The 18,997-nt window shown below is 49.8% G+C and overlaps 1 protein-coding gene across 1 annotated transcript in view; it reads left to right on the top strand.

The window, feature by feature from the left end:
* Window positions 1-18,632, top strand: part of LOC103206084 (guanine nucleotide-binding protein G(s) subunit alpha isoforms XLas-like) — a 60,490-nt gene extending 41,858 nt beyond the window's left edge. Inside the window, exons 3-14 of the mRNA XM_007951521.2 lie at window positions 2,394-2,466; window positions 5,726-5,770; window positions 9,992-10,046; window positions 10,137-10,256; window positions 12,187-12,284; window positions 16,872-16,926; window positions 17,053-17,126; window positions 17,252-17,310; window positions 17,440-17,560; window positions 17,755-17,885; window positions 18,124-18,191; window positions 18,486-18,632. Coding sequence (XP_007949712.1) covers window positions 2,394-2,466; window positions 5,726-5,770; window positions 9,992-10,046; window positions 10,137-10,256; window positions 12,187-12,284; window positions 16,872-16,926; window positions 17,053-17,126; window positions 17,252-17,310; window positions 17,440-17,560; window positions 17,755-17,885; window positions 18,124-18,191; window positions 18,486-18,632 — 1,046 coding nt within the window. The remainder of the gene's footprint in view (window positions 1-2,393; window positions 2,467-5,725; window positions 5,771-9,991; window positions 10,047-10,136; window positions 10,257-12,186; window positions 12,285-16,871; window positions 16,927-17,052; window positions 17,127-17,251; window positions 17,311-17,439; window positions 17,561-17,754; window positions 17,886-18,123; window positions 18,192-18,485) is intronic.
* Window positions 18,633-18,997: the final 365 nt, after the last annotated feature.

Here is an 18,997-nt window from a genome sequence, read left to right as displayed (position 1 = left end):
AAAAAAAAAAAAAAAAAAAGTGTTGAGGGGAGGCCTGTTAAATATGAGGACATGGTCTCGCCACCTTTTTTTCTTTAAAGAAAAAGAAAAGGGTAAAACAAATGGTTGAAATGAGCAAGATAATTACCCAGGCGTAATTAGTGTGGCTGTGTGTTCTTGGTCATTGGCTGGCTGAATAAATTCGTGAATTCTCCAGGTTAACACCTAGTTGGTGTTCACATTTCAACAAAAAGCAGCTTGATTCTAAAAATCAAAGTGTAAAAGGCGGGTTTCCTCTGTGCCAGTGTTGGTTTGATTTTTGGGGTGGGTCATGTCTTTGTTCTCTTGGGTCCAGATTTATATAAAGCAGAAAATTATTAAGTGAAAATCAGTCTCTCTGGTGCTTTTTCTTTGCAGTTTTAATAATTAAATGGTGCCTATGTTGAGGTCTTGAATGCAACTTATAAAGGTTGAATTGTGCTATGTAAATATTAACATGCATATAATAACTTGATCTCAAAGCAGAAAGCTAGAAAAGTCTAGAATCTTTCCTGTGGATGCTATCTTGCTATCTGAATGCTACTTCAAGTCGAATATGATGCTAATGGTAACTTAAATTTCTAACACCTTTTGTGCACTTATCACAAAGTCTCCACTAATTTGAAAGTGTTAATCTGAACACACCTGGGGAGATGCTCATGTTTCTAAAGGGTTCTAGTCAATATGGCTAAATCTAGCCACAGTTGATTGATAGCCTCTGGTATGGGATCTGTACCCCATGCCAGGGTCGCAGTTTGCATTTTTCTGTGGTGACACCCGCAAATAATGCCTCACCCCCAAAGAGGAAAAATAATAATGCCCCAATCCTCTACTCATTATTATAGTGCCAGACCAATTGAGCAAATCACAGAAGCACAAAAGCTGTTACAGCGCAATCCTCTGATTTGATAGTGTGGAAACTGAGGCACCGATCTCTGGCTCTGGGAGCCTGGTGGTCCACCCTTCACCATCAAGACTTGAGGCCGTCAGAGATCCTGCTCCATGAGTTCATTTTGCTCCTGGGTCCTCTTCTGGTTCCTTCTATATTTTAATTTCCTAGCCTTCTGCACACTGAGGAGGGTGTTTGCTTTGAAATCAATGTTTCTGTGGAAACTAATTTTAACTTCTACAAATATTGATCACAGCGTTGTGAAAAGGCAAGAAGAGGGAGGAATGCCTTGCTATCTGGGCAGCAGAGCAAAACAATAAAGTAAAAGTGCGAAAGAAAGAAATGGGGGACAAACCAAACAGGTCTGGGGGGGGGCAGCAGACTGTTGGCACAGGGGTTATTTGTTGGAGAGAGTGAGCATTTGTGGGGGGGAAAAAAAAAAAAAAAAACAGCAGCCAGTCCTCCCTTCTTGCTTGCTACAAATGTGTTTTTTTCCTTAAAATGTATTTTTGCAAATGAAAGGTGACTTAAAATGGATGCATGTGTTGTTGGTGGCTGTTTGGGTTGGGAAGGGCTTGGAATCTTGGCAGTTCAGTGGTTTGCGGGAACACCTGCCCCGATTGCTCCTGCTGATCACTGCTGCAGGTTCCTGGTGGTAGTGGGGTTGTTCTTCAGCACTGTGTTTGAGATTACATTGTGTTTTTGCAGAAGATGACAGTCCATTGAAGGTCTCCCATCTTCCCTGCAGTCTGGTGGTTGCACCCAGGGAGAATGTTTCTTTAGAAAGATACCATGGGGGGGGGGGGATAAAATGTAACACTGCGGGTTTAGGGATGGCTTTTTAAGTAGCCAAGGGGAGGGAAACCTGTGTGGACCTGTGCGGACTTGGGCTGCCCTTGTGAACATGTTTGGGGGAAAGTGGTGCATTGGGACGTGATGTGGGGGAGACTGCAGTGCCTGGCATTGTTTGTGATTCCTGGGTATTTTAACCATGAAACATCTGGCAAACAACGAATTATGTGGCTGTCTGCATCGTGTATACATTTTACCACTAATTGCTTACGTTCGGAGGACTCCGTTTCGCTGTTTTAACTTCAATTTTCTCCTCCCCCCTTGACAAAATTGCGTCATTCTTTCTCTTTGCCCCTTCCCTTCTGCATCCCGCAATTAAAAATAATAATAATTTTTTAAAAAACCCACAACCCCCACCAAAAACCAAACCCTAAAAAAGAAAGCACCCCCCCCCCAACAGCAAAACCTTTAATTCTTGTTTGTTGTTCTGATGGTGAAATACTGCAGGTAGACACAGAGTCGCACCGCGGAAATGTCCGGGAAAAATTGCAGAGTCTGTTTTTGTGTGTGTGTCTGTGTTTTCCGTGTCGCTTGGCTTCTATGGAAAGAGCAGCAGCAGCAGCCGCCACCCTCCCCCTGCCCAGAGTGCGGGCAGTGCCGCCTTCGTAACCTGCGACTTACTTTCATTTTCTAGGTGCTGGAGAATCTGGTAAAAGCACCATTGTGAAGCAGATGAGGATCCTGCATGTTAATGGGTTTAATGGCGAGTAAGTGTCCTGTCTGACCAGGGGAAACCATAACTAACTGTGTACTAACCTTTAGGAAGCTAGGTAGGTTTTTAGCTTTGGGGTCGCAGCCAACTTTCACTTCATGGTTCTGACTACATAGTAAAAACCCTGGGAAGAGCTGTCTAGAGTCCTCCAGCCCCTTTTAATCTTGGTGCAACAAAGTTTTTGGTGTGTATGTAGTTTTTTTCTCCCCCCCCCAAAAAAAAAAAAAAAAAAAAACCCACCAGTGTTCTTGTCAAACCTGGCCCTTTCCAAGGACAAGAGTGCCTGGTTGCAGATGGACAGTTAACTTGGCCCTGTGACAGCGTCCCTGGCCAGGTCCCGTGCAGCAGACCTGCCATCCCTGCCCGCCCGGAGGCTCTCCCAACATGGCTGACACGGTGGCCACCCCTGCTGCGGCCCAGGCTGACCACCAAGAGCCTGGCTGTCAGCAGACTGCAGGCAGTCAACCAGTGCAGTGTTTAACACAAGTAGGGAAATGTTTCAGGAATATTCACTGCAAAACAAAGTTGAAAGTGGCGGCCCTCCTTAGCGGTCCCTCCCTCCTCCTCTCTCTCATTCCCTGCTCTCTGTCTCTCTGTCTCTCTGCCTCTCCCTCTCTCTAACATTACAGGCAAATCCTTGTTTCTTAAAAAAAAAAAAAAAAATCAATACTCCTGTCTCAGAAATTAAAAGGACACCTGGAAATGATGGAAGGACTGGGAATGTACTTCCCAACCTGTCAGAGGGCATTTTTGCCTTCGGAAAAGTCCTTCCAGGCCTCATGGGATAGGACAATGTGATAATACTGCAGTGAGAATAAAGAATTATTATTATTTTCAGAGCCTGTATTACAGATGTAGAAGACAGGTGTAAGGGGTACAAACAGGGGTGCTGAATAAAATCAGGGACTTGGCTTTTCTCCCCAAGACCAGGAACTGGCCGCAGGTCCTTCTCATGTAACAAAACGTGTGGACTAGGCCAAGTGGACCAGCCCTGTTCTCACGCACAGCCTGGGCGTGACGGGGACTGAGCTCACCAGATTACAGACACCTGAGGGCACTAGTTTGCAGTTACCAGCTGGTTCGCAAAGCCATTCCCTGTCTTACTTCCGAATTCACTAAAAAATGTAGCCCTCAGCCGCATCACCTGCTGTTTTCAAAGGGGTAGGAGTGAGTCCAGGTGACATGGTTTAATTCAGTCATGCCCCAAACAAAAACCAAACCACAGAACTGACCCTGTCGCCTGCTAGGCACCGAGCACTGGAGACAGGAGGACTCTTAGCACCTTTCCTGCGGCAAAAAACTGCAGTCTGGAGACAGCTCTTTATGGAAAATTCTAGAATCTGTTAGATGAACTAACCAGGGGTAAGAAAAGGATGACATCACCCACACGAATGGACGTTTGAGGTCAGAGTGCTTTCTGTACTCCAGCCCTGGACTCAGAGGGACTTGTTCCTACGAAGAAGGATGAGCTGTGTCTCACCACTTTGATGAATGACTTTCAAACAGCCATCAACATGCGCACATAGGACATTAAACAAGTCACCTTCACTGCCCACAAAACAGTTCTGAGATCCTTGATTCCTGACACACCCTTGGTAAAGCCTGGGCTGACAGATACTGACATCGGTCAATACACAAAGAATGAAATCGGGCCTTTGGCCGTGAATTTGTAATTTAAAGGAACATGTATCTCATACATAATTTAGCCCCTGCACCCGCTGGGCCACGCTTCATGAAGCAAACATCATCTGGCCATGTGCCCTCTGGGTGAATTGTGATTAAAACTGGACATGGTAGCGTTTTTACAAAGATACGGCAGCCAGTGTTTAACTTGGGTCCGAGGGAAGATAGCGCAGGCATCTAGTCACTGCCTCCCAAGTCTGGTCACTCTACAGATGGCCCTGCTTTCTTTGACTCTTAGAGGAAAGAGTCTCCCTTCCTCTGAGTGAGCCGGTGTGTGGCACAGGCAAGGCATTTAAACCAGGACTTCTCTGTTTTCTTTTTGGAAAGAGGAAGCGACAGCCCCCGTTTGCCTGCTTTGTAGAGGAAGCCATAGGTAATCTCCGAGGGTGTTAAATTTAGCCTGTGGAACTCACATACAGGGAATTCTCTGGGTGAGCCGTGATCACTTATTTTTATCTCGTCCAAGATGCGTTTTTTTTTCTGTTTTGTTTTGCTTCACTCTTTTTCCTCACTGCGGTATTGCGACAAAAGCTGTGTCCTCCTGAACAAGGAATTCCCTGTGCGGTGGTGACATCCAGCCATTCAAGGGTCCTGGCTGGATACAGGTCCCGGCGTCGCCGCCTCTAAACGTGTGCTTTGTGGGAGCCAGGCTGCACTCCGAAATCCGCCTTCACCCCCCCACAGGCTGCCATGCCAGCTGCATGTCTAGAGTAACATGTAATATTAATGTGACCTTCAGAAATCCCGAGGTCGAATGCGAGTTCCCTGCCTCCAAGCTAGCGCTTTCCTTACATTTCAGCAGAGGGAAGTAGAAACGCCGCGAAGGCCGGCTGGGCCATGTGCATCCCCGGGGAGCCAGATCCCAGGCGTAGCTGGCCCACCACCCACCCTTCCTGCCCTCTAGGAGGGACTCCTCCTCTTGGTGAAGATGGGGTTGGTTTTGTGGGTGGTGGGTTTTGTTCTTTTGGATTTTTTTTTTTTGGCTGCCTCAAGGTCCAGATCACAGATAACATTGTATGGCAGGACCATTGTTTACAAATAAAAATCCTGGGGGGGGGGAGGCTCCCCAACTGCAAGAAGGGCCATCACTCATTCTGCCCCAGGAGCGCACGGGCCACGTCTGCGCCTTTGTGTGTGCAGATGAGGCATCTTAGGAAGATGTGGCCTGGGACTTAAGAGCCCTTTGCGAGCCCGGGTCTCTAAAGGCTTGTGGGATGAATGGAGGCTTGGGGAGCTCCCCGGTGCATGTACATTTAGCGAGAGCACAAGAAAATAATTATCCGTCCCTTCTGGGTCCTGCCAGCCTCCAGAGGGCTCTGCTAATGCTGCGGCGGAGGTGTGGGCTTTGCCCTGCACCGCCTGCGGTCCCAGGAGCCAGGGTCCAGGTAGCCAGAGAGGCGACCTAGGAGCTAGCGGGAGGCTGGCAGTGGCGGCGCGGGTGTGGCGTGTTCTCCCGCCGTGTTTAGGAAGGCAGAGAGGCTGTGTGGGGGTTTTTTTTTTTTTTTTTCTTTTTCTTTTTGGAAATTGCAGTGCCTTGCAGATTAGGTCAGCTTTGAATCTCTCTTTAAAAGGGGCGGCGAAGAGGACCCGCAGGCTGCAAGGAGCAACAGCGATGGGTAGGCACATTCAAAAACAGAAAAAAAAATTGTGTAACAAACAAAACCAACATGAAGATCATACTGGGACACCAAGGGCAGGGACGTAGAGGAAGCAGGCGCCACTGAGGGACCGTCAGCCATGTCGGTTATCTGTTTCCACTGACACGCAGTCTCTCAACAAGCCAAGCAAGGCCAAGTACGAGATACCCTTTTTTTTGGCCATGCTCGCATGGTAATTAGATCCAGCTGGGAGGAAGGGTATAGATTTCTGCACTAGACATCAGTTCAGGATTCTGCGCACTGATACGTTGCCATACGGTTCCTACTCCCCCTCCCGATCTCTGCACTTCAATCAGCTACTTGTTTTTAAAACTCGCTATTAAATTCCATTCACCCAGTCAGTGGTGGGTCTGATTTAAAAATTTCAGACCTCTCTGAGAAAAATTCTCCTGCAGCTATTAACATCCACAACACTGTGCCCTCCTTAATTGGGGAGGGGGACTGCGCAATAAAAGCTTTGGCACCTTGCGGCAGGTGGATTTTACAAATCCTCTCGAAAAAGGCCTTGGGTCTTTTCAAAAACGATCCCATTTCTTTAAACGTGAGGCGCTTTAGATGTGCCAGCGGCCAGGGGGCCGGACAGTGGGCTCCACATTCTCCCCGGTCGTGGTCCACTTGTTTTCCTTAGCTTTTTGCATCCTTGCACCCATCACACACGTGCACACACGCACACGCACACACGCCAGCATGCCAGGTAGCCCTGCTCGCAGATTCAGCATGCCAAGATGGAGCAGCTGTTTTCTGAGAACACGCAGAACCGATGGACCTAGCCTAGGCTGTCTCCAAGAGGGACCTGCTGTGGCCACGGAAGGGAGGGGCAAAAGATTCCCGGGGTCGGGGACAAAGCCACTGACACATGTTTGTTCATCTGTTTCTTTTAGAGACTATTATTTCTAGATGCTGGCTACAGTCTCTCATCCTCCGGCTATGTCCGATCACAGTTTGCATGCTGGAATCGCTCCATCCCTAGCAACTTCTAATAAGAATACTATTCTGTTGTGGGGGGGCGGGGGCGGGGCCCTGCTACCTGACCTTGAATGATAACCGAAGCAGCCAACAAAAAAGTGAAATAAGATCTGTAATTGGCAGAAATGTGTAACAGTCCCAAACACGGGCATCTACGTAAAACTGAGTGCTTGAGTGTGCTGTACCAGAAGTTGGCACTTGAGGATAGAGAATGTCCATACACAACAGCCTGCTGTGCCCTGGGTGTCGTGCCCCGCCCTCCAGCCCTACTGACCCCTGCCTGCAGCTCACTCTGACTTTGCTCCAGCTAAATATTCAGTATTAACAACAAATGAGATGAATAAAAACTTCTCTGCATGTCTCAGCAATCCCTGGATCTGCGTCTGTCTTCTGTCGTCTGTATCTGTTTTCCAGTCCAAAAAGCACAGACAAACCTAGTAGGACAGACCCTCCCCTCACACTGAGATGGGGGGCCAGGACGGGGCTGCAAGCTGCTAACCAAAACAGTGGCAGTTCAAATCCACCAGCCGCTCCACGGAAGAAAGATGAGGCAAGTCTGCTTCCATAAAGATTTAGCCTTGGGAACCCAGTGGGGGTCGCTGCGAGTCGGAATCGACTTGCTGGCAGTGAGTTTGTGTTTTGGGTTTTGAAAAATCTCCTCTACACATGGGGGGGGCTAGCAACAGGCTGCCAGGAGGCTTTGCAGCCCCCGTTTTTTAAAGTCAATCCAAACTCCAGGATGGATCTGGCTTTGTTTTTGTTAAGGGGTTTCAAAACATCAGGGACAATTTCTCTGAATTTCACAACTTGATGTTAAACTGATTAAGCAGTAGTAAAAACGATGACAAACCTGCCAACCCCATGTAATCCCATCTCCGCAGTAAGTGCTTCAATGGGAGCCTTTTGTGTTTAGCGGTATGCACCCGAATTAGATCTCCGATTTCTATTTTAGCGTTTTTAGACTTGATCTACTCCCACACCTATTCACATACGTAGGTTACTGCTGAGCATGTCCTCAGAATACCCACATTTAAGACGGGAAGTTTCCCAATTATCATACTACCACTTAGACGAAATATCACATGGAGAGAGGAAAGCTCGGTTCCAGAAACACCCGGCCCCGCCCAGCTCTGTAGATGGGACATCTCACACTGGAACATGTGGCATCTCGCTCCTGTGAGCCTTTCGAAGCCACAGGTTAGTGGATCGCATTACCAAGGAAATGCAGCCTGTTCCTAAAATGACTGGGACTAGACTTGTCCTGTGGGGTTTTAGTAAATTCTACGTTCATGAGCGAACGTTAGGGGCAGCCAGACCTTGGCCTTTTTGGTCTCACATTTAAATAGCCGGTTTCACACGGTAAAGCCAAGTCTGGAAATCACGATAGACGTTAATTTCAGAAACAGTCGGATTCTGCAGGGACAGGGCACAGTGACCCCATGGGGGGGCACTTAGTCCCCTTAAATTGAGCAGTTGCCTGCTGGATTTGGGGGCCAGAGGTGAGCTTTGGGGGGTGTGCTGGAATGCCACACCCCTGGTTTGCAGGCACACCTTTCCCTGCCATATCTGCCCCTGAGGGTCTCTAGACAGCGTGTTTTCATGTAAACGGCCATGAGCGGTCTGGTGCTACCTGCCACCCCACCACCACATTAACTTTTGACCACCCCCAAGGATGGCAGCCTTGAACCCTTCCTTACTCCTCAGTCCAATGGGAAAAGAGCAGCTGGCTTTGATACAGAGGCCAGATCCTAGAAGTAGGGTGCGGAGAAGCAGGGCCCTTCAGAAAGTGAAGGCCCCCCCTCAAATCAGCGCCACTGCTGCTTCTGACGGGCGGGGTGAATGTCAGCCGTGGCCGTAATCACGGGCAAGAGCGGGTTCCTAAGTGGGAGGGGCTATGGCAGGCTTGCACCCAGTGTCCCCCACTAACCCCTCCTCGCCCTGCCCCCCACCCCATGCTGCTCTCTGCTCTGCGTCTCTGCTACCCTGATTCTCTGACCTTCTACCCCAGAGAGGCGTCCCCTCTCTTTCTGTCTCCATTCTGTGGCTGTGGGTGAGACAGCCACATGGGTGCTTCAGACTCTGGGAATCTCCAGGAATTTTTTAAATAAAAATTACAGCTAGCAAAAGAGCAGCTCTGTCCACCTGCCCTCCGGTCTCTCTCTGGCATGGACGCTTCCCCTCTGTCCCAGTGCCCCCCTCTGGAGAGCTGGGGTGATGGGGCTTGGCTCTGGCACACCTCTGCCATCAGGCCCCAGCACCCAACACGTAGTAGGTGTGCAACACGTGGCAGCTCCATTCACTGGGGTTCCACAAGATACGTAGCCCAGCAAGAGGGTCTTTCTTGGCCTCTGGCTGTGCCTCCTGAGAACCCAGGCTGCCAAGTGTCTGGCAGACGTGTGGCATCTGGGTTGACATGACCTGATACAAAGCTTCCTGTCAAGTTAGGGGAGCCTCAGAGCTAGGGGTGCAGCCTCCCCTCCCATCAGTGACTCGGTGTTCGGTCACTCTGCAGAACACACTGTGCTTCCGAGTTAAAACCACAGTTAACACAGAACAAAACCTGCGTCCTTTGCTCCACGCCCCCCCCCCAAAGCCTGATCCTGAGGCCTTCAGGGGGGGCAGAATCTGATTTCACCCCTCTTCCCACCGAGGGACCAGTCCACATGAGTATCAACCAGTGATGCCCCGAGCAGCGCCTGGCCGGTGACAGTTTCCATTACGAGTGGCTGGGCCATGGCAATGGATTGCTGTGCACTAGAGGCTGCTGTTTGTCGACCAGTTCCATACCTGCAGCCATTCCTGCTCCAGAGAGAGCCTCTAGCCCCACCTGAGACTCCCCCCAACCCACAGTGACACCCCACCCCCACACGGTGGGGGTGCTGAGGAGGGCCCCGTGGAACCCTTTCAGGGAGTATCCCAGCACGTGGAGCCACGTTTGAAACAGTAGAGGAACCAAGTGCAACTTCCGGTACAGTCACTGCTCATTGCCTGGATGCCAGTGTGCTGAAAGCCCCAGTCGGCCGTGTCCCTAGGACACGTTCGGGAGAGGGCCGTGGGGCGCTGCCTTTGCGCAGGCCTCCCTGCACAGACCCAACCCCACACCTCCTGGAAGAACAGAATACTATGCTTTTAGTTGGAATATCTTGACTGAAGCCACGCTTGGCGTCAACGGGGTGCAATATGATTTTGTTTCTCTTTTTAATCCCACTGTAGTGAGAAGGCAACGAAAGTGCAGGACATCAAAAACAACCTGAAGGAGGCCATTGAAGTATGTGTCAGCCCCCCCCCCCCCCCCCGCCTTCCCTAGCCGCCTCTCCAGGCAGTGCTCTCTCCCTGACTGCTTGCTCGTCATTTTCAGACCATCGTGGCTGCCATGAGCAACCTGGTCCCCCCTGTGGAGCTGGCCAACCCTGAGAACCAGTTCAGAGTGGACTACATTCTGAGCGTCATGAACGTGCCGGACTTTGATTTCCCTCCCGTAAGCTAAGCTCTTGCATTCAGTTGCCTTCGCCCCGTTCACCCGGCCAGTAGGACGCACGGGTGATGGGCGAGCCGGGCTAGAGCCCTGTGCGTCACAGTGGTGCATCAGTGACACCCGCACATAGGCGAGCGTGTGTCCAGACCACACACATCAGGAGCACTGACACTCGGGCGAGAGTTCTTCCCATGCAGATCCTTCACGTGTAAAACGTGAACCATCATCATGGACAGTTTCGGGAGTGGGGAACAGATCCCCGCCACCCCTCGTAAATCGTGGCTCCCTCATCCCCACCAGTCAACATCACACTTGAACACCACAATCCCCACTTCATTAGACTATAAATTTTTATGAGGGAAAAAGGCATGAGCTATGGCAGACTTAATTACTCCCCTGCACACTTCTCAGGACAAACAAAACTATGTTAAAGATGGCGCACAAATACAACTTGTCTGCTTAATGACACCTCAACCAAGGGCCGGCTCTGAGATTTCTAAGGGGCACGTTCTCGTAGCAAACATGTTACCAAGAAATAAATAATGTGGTCCTCAGCTAAACTGTAACTCAGAAGAACAAACCACGACGTAGACCACCTGGAAAAGTCTTTTCCCCGTGTGCCCTCCTGGGCAGTGATTGGTCTGCCCCGTAAAGAATTATTTGCCGAGTGCACAGCGTGGTCACGCTCCAGGGTGTACCTTGTGGCCCCTTCGTGGGTGGCGGTGGCTCCTAAGAGGGGAAGGGGAAACAAGATGGAAGATGCTGGCATTTAGAAGGCCCTGAAGGAAGAGACTTGTCCACAGTTGAAACAATGAGTTACTGTGGCCTTTTGTTCCGCTTTCGTGGGGATTTGTGTTGGTGTATTTTCAATGGGTTTGGCTGCAAACGTAGGTGTTACTATTGCAGCCCCACTAAGTATATGGATAGGTAAAAGTTTTAAAATAGCCATTTGTTGGGGAAGAAAAGAAATGGAAGCAGTGAGCGCAGTGTGTGTGCTGCAACCAATGGCCTGTTCTTATGAACTGAGACTCTATTCCTAATAGAAAATGGCATCCTATTCCAAATTCATCCGAGTAATTAGGATTTTGTCATTTTCTCCAACATCTGAACTTTATGTTCTAAGCTACCTTGAAGCTCTGTGCTGAAAGCGTCCCTTCGCCTCCTGCCTTGGTACATATTGATTCATTACCTCCAGGCCAAAAACGACAGATAGGGACCAGGAAGCGTGAACCTCTGTGGTTCTCGACCCAGACCCGTATGGACCAGAAACGGACCTCTCGCCATCAAAGCCCCGCAACTGCAGAAATGATACTTCCCTGAGAATACCCTCCTGCACTGGTTTTGCTTCTCCGTGTACAGTCGAGATGTCTATGGCTGAATTCATATAGGAGAAAACTCCCTCCCCTCGGAAGGGAAGATAAATGTTTTCATGTTGAAATGAAATGTGAATCATCCGATTTGAAACAACCTGGGGGGCCGTTTGCTCCTTTGTTTCTTCCGGTTGCCATCCCTACCAAAAGGGCAGGCTCAGAGTCGCCAGCGACTGCCCGTCGTCCTATTTTTTGCTCAAATTTGCGTTTTCCTAGAAGGAAACCTAGTCCCAGCACACGTTAGGAACGCAGCGCCCTGTTTTCACAGCGCTGAATCATATGCTGGCACAGCCTAACGCAGACGAGAGCATCTTCCGACTCAGGCAACTCTGCAACGGAGCGAAATGACTCAGTAGCTTACTGTCCCCTCCCTCCAAAAGGTGCAGGGGAAACATCACCCAAGGCCAACAGTTCACAGTAGTAGCAGACCAGCGGGGATGAGTGGCGGCTACCTTTTAACACGGGTACTACGTTAGGCACATCAGCTTGCCAAGTTGGCCCCCGCTTGGGCATCAGAGCGAGCTGTCGGCGTCCCCACGACAGTACCCGTCTTTCTCTTGCAGGAATTCTACGAGCACGCCAAGGCTCTCTGGGAGGATGAAGGCGTGCGTGCCTGCTACGAGCGCGCCAACGAGTACCAGCTCATCGACTGTGCCCAGTAGTAAGTGACCTCGCCCCGCGGCCGCAAGGCCCAAAATACTAACACCCCAGTCACTCTTTAGTGGAGTTATTTGCGAATGAGTTCTTTAAATAGAAGGCAAGCAGTTATTCCCACCTGTAGCTAGAAAGTTCTAGTCTGATTCATGTGTCTTATAAAGCCCTTAACTGCACTACTTATTGCACTGACTGTATTTTATGTAAGCAAGGAACGCCTGTTAGAGTAAAATAATAATTACTTGCTCTAAAGTGATGTTTGTTATTAATTAGCTTGAAATAAGTAATTGATTTGACCTCCAAACATTTAGGGGGATAGGACCGCTCTCACATGTTAGGTAACGAAACAGTACATTTTATTGCTGTAGCTTAGAAACATTACTGACAGGAACCGGGAGGTCAGAAATCCGTGTCCCCTCCCGGTAGTTGCTAATGGCTTTGCTGTGTCTGCTTGCAGGTAAGTGACTGTCTTGGTTACCGTCGTGTAGTCTTACCGGGCGGTAGGCAGGCTTTGTGTCGCCTCTGTCTCGTACCCTTACTGGTTCACTCACACAGGGACTGAATTTCAGGATGGTAAGTGGTCGGTGGAGACTGGGTCCCCGGCCCAGTGCACGGGACAGTGGCGGGGATCTCATCAAATGAAACTGACCGCCTGAGAGAAGGACAGGTTCGGACTATTAGGGGCCTGGTGGAGACCTTGGGCACTGCTTAGAAAGTCTACAGATTGGGGTGGGGACCATGAGCCCACCCTGGGCACAGCTCCCCTGAGTGAGCACAAGCCATGGACAACAGTGGCCTTTCAGGAGGGAGGAAGAAGGGGGGCAGTCCTTGAGTAATCACACAAGTCGCTGGCTTTCCCCTGGGGCCACATCTCCTGTTTCCTAAAAGCAGTGAGTTTGGGGAGTGCCTCTCTTGCACCCCTCTTCGAGTTTGAGCTGAGTCTCCTCTGTGAATTTGTAACTTGAAATGGCGAAAACTGTCATCCCGCCCCGTTTGAAAACAGCGTGCCCCGGGACCAATACGTGCTTCTCCAGAGTCCGATGTTAAGAAAGGTGCCGGGCGTGCCTGGCCCCGCTCCTCACACACGGCCAGGCCGGCTCCTCTGCTCGTCCCTGGCGCCAGCCACCTTCCGTCAGTGAGTGAGACCTCCAGCTCCTCCCATAAGTCATCTTCCTGGTGACATCTGAGTGACAGCGGCTGCTCAGGCGTGAGCCTGAGAGAAACGTGGGTTCAGTCCCCAGCCCTTTGTAGCATCCAGCCTCTGAGAGGGGAGGGCGGCCGCCAGTGGGGGAGGAGGAAACAATTCAAGAATGGATTTCACGACACACCTGCGCCTGGCGGCTACACGACCCTGCTGCTGCCTGAGACCCCACTTGCTGCCCCACGGGATCCTTCTCTGTGCCTGTCCCGTTTGCTCTCCCGGACTGCTGGCGGCCATCGGGGCCCCTCGTGTCTTTCCCAGTGGATGTAACCTCACATCTGGAGAGTCACCTTTTAACTATTTTATGACCTTGCTCCTCCCGTGTGTGACATAGCAAGCATATAGTGGTTGGGAACATAAAACCAGTCCAAGCTGGCTTTGACTGCTGCTGCCCAGAGCATCTGTGGAGCAGTCTGCGTTAGAAGTAGGAATGGCTTTTGGGATTGGGGGACAGTGCGGGGGCCCTAGGTATGGGTGATGTTTCAGCCTCTCTTAATATGTAAGTAGCTGGAACTCAGCCATTTTTGCTGTAGGAAGAATTAACAAGGAGCAGGACACAGGCTGACTCGTGAGGGTGACTTGGTGGCCAAGCCTGATGATGGTGAAGGTGAAAAAACAGGAGGGAGAAGGAGGTGGTGTTAGCTCCACAGCACACAAAACACGGGGTTCTCCAAGCGTCTTGCCGTCTCCGTTTCTGTCCAGGGTCTGTGACACGATTGGGGTGTCTCTCCCTGCCTGGCCTTCCCCTAGGAAGTCCATTGGCTTGTTCCACCGGTCACATGAGTGGACATGCAGGCTTCAGCACACAGGCACATTTGTATATTTTCTCAAGGACCAGGAAAACTGTCCATCGTGGCCGGTCTGTGTGTCCCCAACCCCCATGCCTTCTTCAGCAAAGTCCCTGATTCTCTACAAAGTTTGAACTAAAAGCTGGAAGCGCTAATTTTAGTAACGCAAAACAAATGGAAATCCTGGAATTGTTTGCGTTTTGTATTTTGGATCCAAGTCAGAAGTGAAGTCCAGGTAGGAGATTAGGAAGGTTTAACCACCCCAGTTTTGAATGCTGGGGGGCGACAGTTTCATCAACTAAGCCTGCTTTGGCAAGAGGTGTTTTCATTTTCTTTTTTTTTTTCCCTCACACCATTTAAAGGTTTTTCAAAGCAGCCCAAAGGGACTTCTCCCCCACCCCTCCTTATCTTACCACAGCAACTTTTGCACAGATTGTGGAAAGTTTTAAGGAAACTTGAGAGAGAGAGGGGAAAAAAAAGAGAACAAGGCAGCTTAAAACTTTTAAAATGTCGTCCCCGCTGGATGATTCACACAGCCCAGCGGGCGCGGGGAGAGTGAGTTTCGGGCTGAAGTGCCTTTATGTTAAAGTTGGGAGCCTGGTGCCTGGCCCGCGTCTTAAGCTGCCTGTTTTTATTTGTGGATCTGGGGTTTGGCTGGCCCCACTCCAGATGTCTCTCTCACAAGATTTGGTGCTGATGGTCTATTTATAGAACTGTGGTTCTGTTGTCAGGACAACGGTGCTGGAGGCCAGGGCGGCTGGGGAGCTATTTCTGGCGGGGTGCTGTAATGTAAGACTGATTGGGCAAGTTGGTGTCTCCTCTAAGCCAGACACACTCTGAACTGTGGGGAGGAAGGGGCGGCCCGGGCGGCAGTGTGCTTTTCTCCCTCGGGGATCGGCTGTGAGAATGGGCCCCCTTTACGACTGTCCCATGCACCCCCTCAACTGGCTTTACCATGCACTTGCCGTAGGACGGTGCTGGAACCTTTCAAAAGTTCCTCTTCCTGGTCGTGTGTCTAGTCTAGCGACGAGAGCAGGCTCCTCTCTGCTGCAGGCCAGGGCTGTCCTGCGGAGTCGAGGTGCAGGCAGGGACCTTCTCGCGTGGCGCTTTGGTTGAGTTTACAGTCGGGTCACTCAGAGACCCCGACCTCTGTCACCGCTGTACTCCTACCACAGAAGGAACCTAGCCCGCACGGCCACGAGGTTTTCTTTCCTCCGTTCTTTTGAACTAAAAGTTGACCATCCGGAGTGTTGTATTTCATGGAGCAACTGGAACGGAAGGGAACTTTGTGTTTGTTTCCTGTTCGGTGTGGTTAGGCCACGAAGGGCCCCTTTGTGCCAGCCTCTTTTGTTCTCTTTAATAAATGAGATTCTTAAAAAGGAGAAGGAGGGGGACCCTTTCTGAGTAACTCATTTCAGTCTCCTTTTCCCTGGCATCTGGGGCTGGGGGGGGTGCTGCCTTCCTTTAAGTGTGCCCTTCCACACGTAAAAAAAGCCAGTGGCTGACCTTCCAATTATCTGCCATTTCAGTCAAAGCCGAGCAGTGCAACAGTTCTCATTTTTTGTCGATCATTGTCAAGGGCATCAAATCTGATAATTTCCCACAATGCAACAGCTCCCCTTCCACTTCCTCCCCATAGTTACCTCTTCCCTGTGTCCATCCCTCCATGTATAAGCAGCCCTTCTTTCTCCCATGATTGTTCTCTCCAGGGAGTGTATCTACCTCTGGTACATGTTCAACTCATATGCCTGTCTTTTGTTTGGCTGGAAGCCACAGGTGTGGGTTCAATTCTAGACCTGAAGGGCAGCTATGGGCCACAGTCTCAGTGGTTCCACCAGGCTCTATCGGACCAGCACCTGGTCCCCTTCCCCCCCCCCAATGATTTTGAGTTTTGTTCCACATCGTTCTCCCTCTCTATCCAGGATCTCCTCCATAGAGCCCCCTCCGAGTGGGTGACAGTGGTAGCCGGGCACCGTCTGCTTCTTCTGGTCTCATAGTCGTACAGGCTGCGGATCGCATGGTGTTCCAGTCGCTAGGACTAATTGTTTCCATGAATCTTTGGTTCTCTTCATTCTTCTTTGCTCTGAATAACCCATCGTTCCAACTAGATGGCCGCTTGCAAGCTTTTAAGGTCCCAGTCGCTACTCGCCAAAGTAGGAGGTGGAGCAATAACAAAACCAATCTTTCAAGAGGAAAAGCCAAAACACAGCCCCACCACTGTCCTGGGCTGTGCCTGTGGTTGAGTCATCCCAGGCGTTCATGGGAAACTGCTAGAAGAATTGTTAGTTCCCTGTTCCTAGGGGCTGATCTCAAATTGCTCCAACCCTTCTTCCATCTTCTTCTTCTTCTTTTTTTTAATCTTAATTTGAAGTACCTTATTTGTCAAATGGCATTCTAGAAGTATTTATCTTATGTTCTGTTAGCTCTAATGCAGAGGTTAAGGAGAAGCTTTGGGTCATAACTGTTGACCTAGGCCAAGTCCCCTTTGACTCCATTCCGTGTCACTAGGGAATGATCATTTTTGTTTAGCTTGGCTTTATAGAGAGACAAATGGTGGACAGATTGATCGACCCTGTGAACACCACCATGTTTCTTTTCCTGCCAGCTTCCTGGACAAGATCGATGTCATCAAGCAGGCCGACTATGTGCCAAGCGACCAGGTATGCAAGAGTTCGCATGACCCAAGGACTCGAGACACTTTGAGATTTTTGCCCCAGAGGGGCAATTACTAATACTTCGATGAGTTTTGGTAATATCTGTTAACCTAAATCTCAATTTTCCTTTAGGATCTGCTCCGCTGCCGCGTCCTGACTTCTGGAATCTTTGAGACCAAATTCCAGGTGGACAAGGTCAACTTCCAGTAAGTTGAAGGTCAACTTTTTGAGAAAGCAGAGTTATCTGTATCTTGATGTTGCCTCTGACTAGTGGAACAATGGACCGGTGGTCAGCCCTTTGGGATAACCAAATGCCATTCCTCTCCTCCAGCATGTTCGATGTGGGCGGCCAGCGTGATGAACGCCGCAAATGGATCCAATGCTTCAATGGTACGGAAACTGCTCTTTGAGGGCGTTTTGCCCTCCTAAATGTGAAGGGCCATCTTTGCTCACCTTCTCCCCTTGGCTTTCCATCTCCCTCTGTTCCAATACTATGGCTTTTGTCTCCTTGTGGCTAAGATGTGACTGCCATCATCTTCGTGGTGGCCAGCAGCAGCTACAACATGGTCATTCGGGAGGACAACCAGACCAACCGTCTGCAGGAGGCCTTGAACCTCTTCAAGAGCATCTGGAACAACAGGTCTGTGGAGTGACCCTGGTTCCCCTGCTGGCTAACCACCCCCCTCCCCCCGTGTCCTTCACTGACCTCACAGCTCTGCTTGTACTCGTTATAGAACAGAATCTTGCGCAAGCTCTTGTGCAAGCATTTCAAGCTCCTTGCAAAAATAGGGCTTTCTTTTCCCTGGCCATTAAACTACCTTCGTTTCTTGTCAGATGGCTGCGCACCATCTCTGTGATTCTGTTCCTCAATAAGCAAGACCTGCTTGCTGAGAAAGTCCTTGCTGGGAAGTCCAAGATTGAGGACTACTTTCCAGAATTTGCTCGTTACACTACTCCCGAGGATGGTACGTAGCAGCTGAGCGGAGCGCGGCCCAGCTTATGGGTCCAATACAGTGGTGCATGTGTTAAAACTGCATCCTCGATGGTTGTCCATTTAGGGACATATGAGGGGAAGCAAGGAAACATTTCCCCTAATTTTCATTTGAAGACAGCAGAGTTAGAGAAGGGGCTACGATGACCCACTAGTTTGGTCCCATTGTTTTATAATTAACTTAAATAATGAAATATCTGCTTTCTTCATAGCTACTCCCGAGCCCGGAGAGGACCCACGTGTGACCCGGGCCAAGTATTTCATCCGCGACGAATTTCTGGTGAGTAGAACCCACCTTCTCTGTGGTACCTTCTCTGGTCCATTCCCTTTTTTGTATGGGTGTAAACTGAATTCACTCTAAATTTGGGGACGTAAGCGATCTAGTCCTTTAGGTTTATTTCCCAAATATCTAGTGTGACTTTTGTTTAGCTGTTTTTGCCCCTACGCTCCTTGATTTGGTTTTGTTTGATAAAACTGCAATGGCCAGTCAACAGTTGTCCTCGGGAGATGTCTCCCCTGGCGAGGGGGAAGTTCTTGAAGGGTGCCGCTGACTTGCCGCTGTCTGTGCCCACAGAGAATCAGCACTGCCAGTGGGGATGGGCGCCACTACTGCTACCCCCACTTCACTTGCGCCGTGGACACCGAGAACATCCGCCGCGTGTTCAACGACTGCCGTGACATCATCCAGCGCATGCACCTCCGTCAGTACGAGCTGCTCTGAGAAGGGAACTCCAAACTTAATTAAAGCCTTAAGCACAATTAATTACAAGTGAAACGTAATTCTCCAAGCAGTTAATCACCCACCATAGGGCATGATTAACAAAGCAACCTTTCCTTTCCCCCGAGTGATTTTGCGAAACCCCTTTTTCCTTTCAGCTTGCTTAAATGTTCCAAATTTAGAAAGCTTAAGGCGGCCTACAGAAAAAGAATTTCAAAAAGGCCACAAAAGTTCCCTCTCACTTTCAATAAAGAAAATAAAAGCAGCAAACAAAGAAATAAATGAAACAAATGAAATAAATATTGTTTTGTGCAGCATTAAAAAAAATCATAATAAATAAAAATTAAATGTGGGCAAAAGACAGGACT

Source organism: Orycteropus afer, unplaced genomic scaffold (assembly GCF_000298275.1).
Source record: "Orycteropus afer afer isolate SDZICR_OR568_19922 unplaced genomic scaffold, OryAfe1.0 scaffold00295, whole genome shotgun sequence".
NCBI lineage: Eukaryota > Metazoa > Chordata > Mammalia > Tubulidentata > Orycteropodidae > Orycteropus > Orycteropus afer.
Note: the sequence above shows the minus strand (reverse complement) of the source record. Positions and strands in the feature narration are given on the sequence as shown.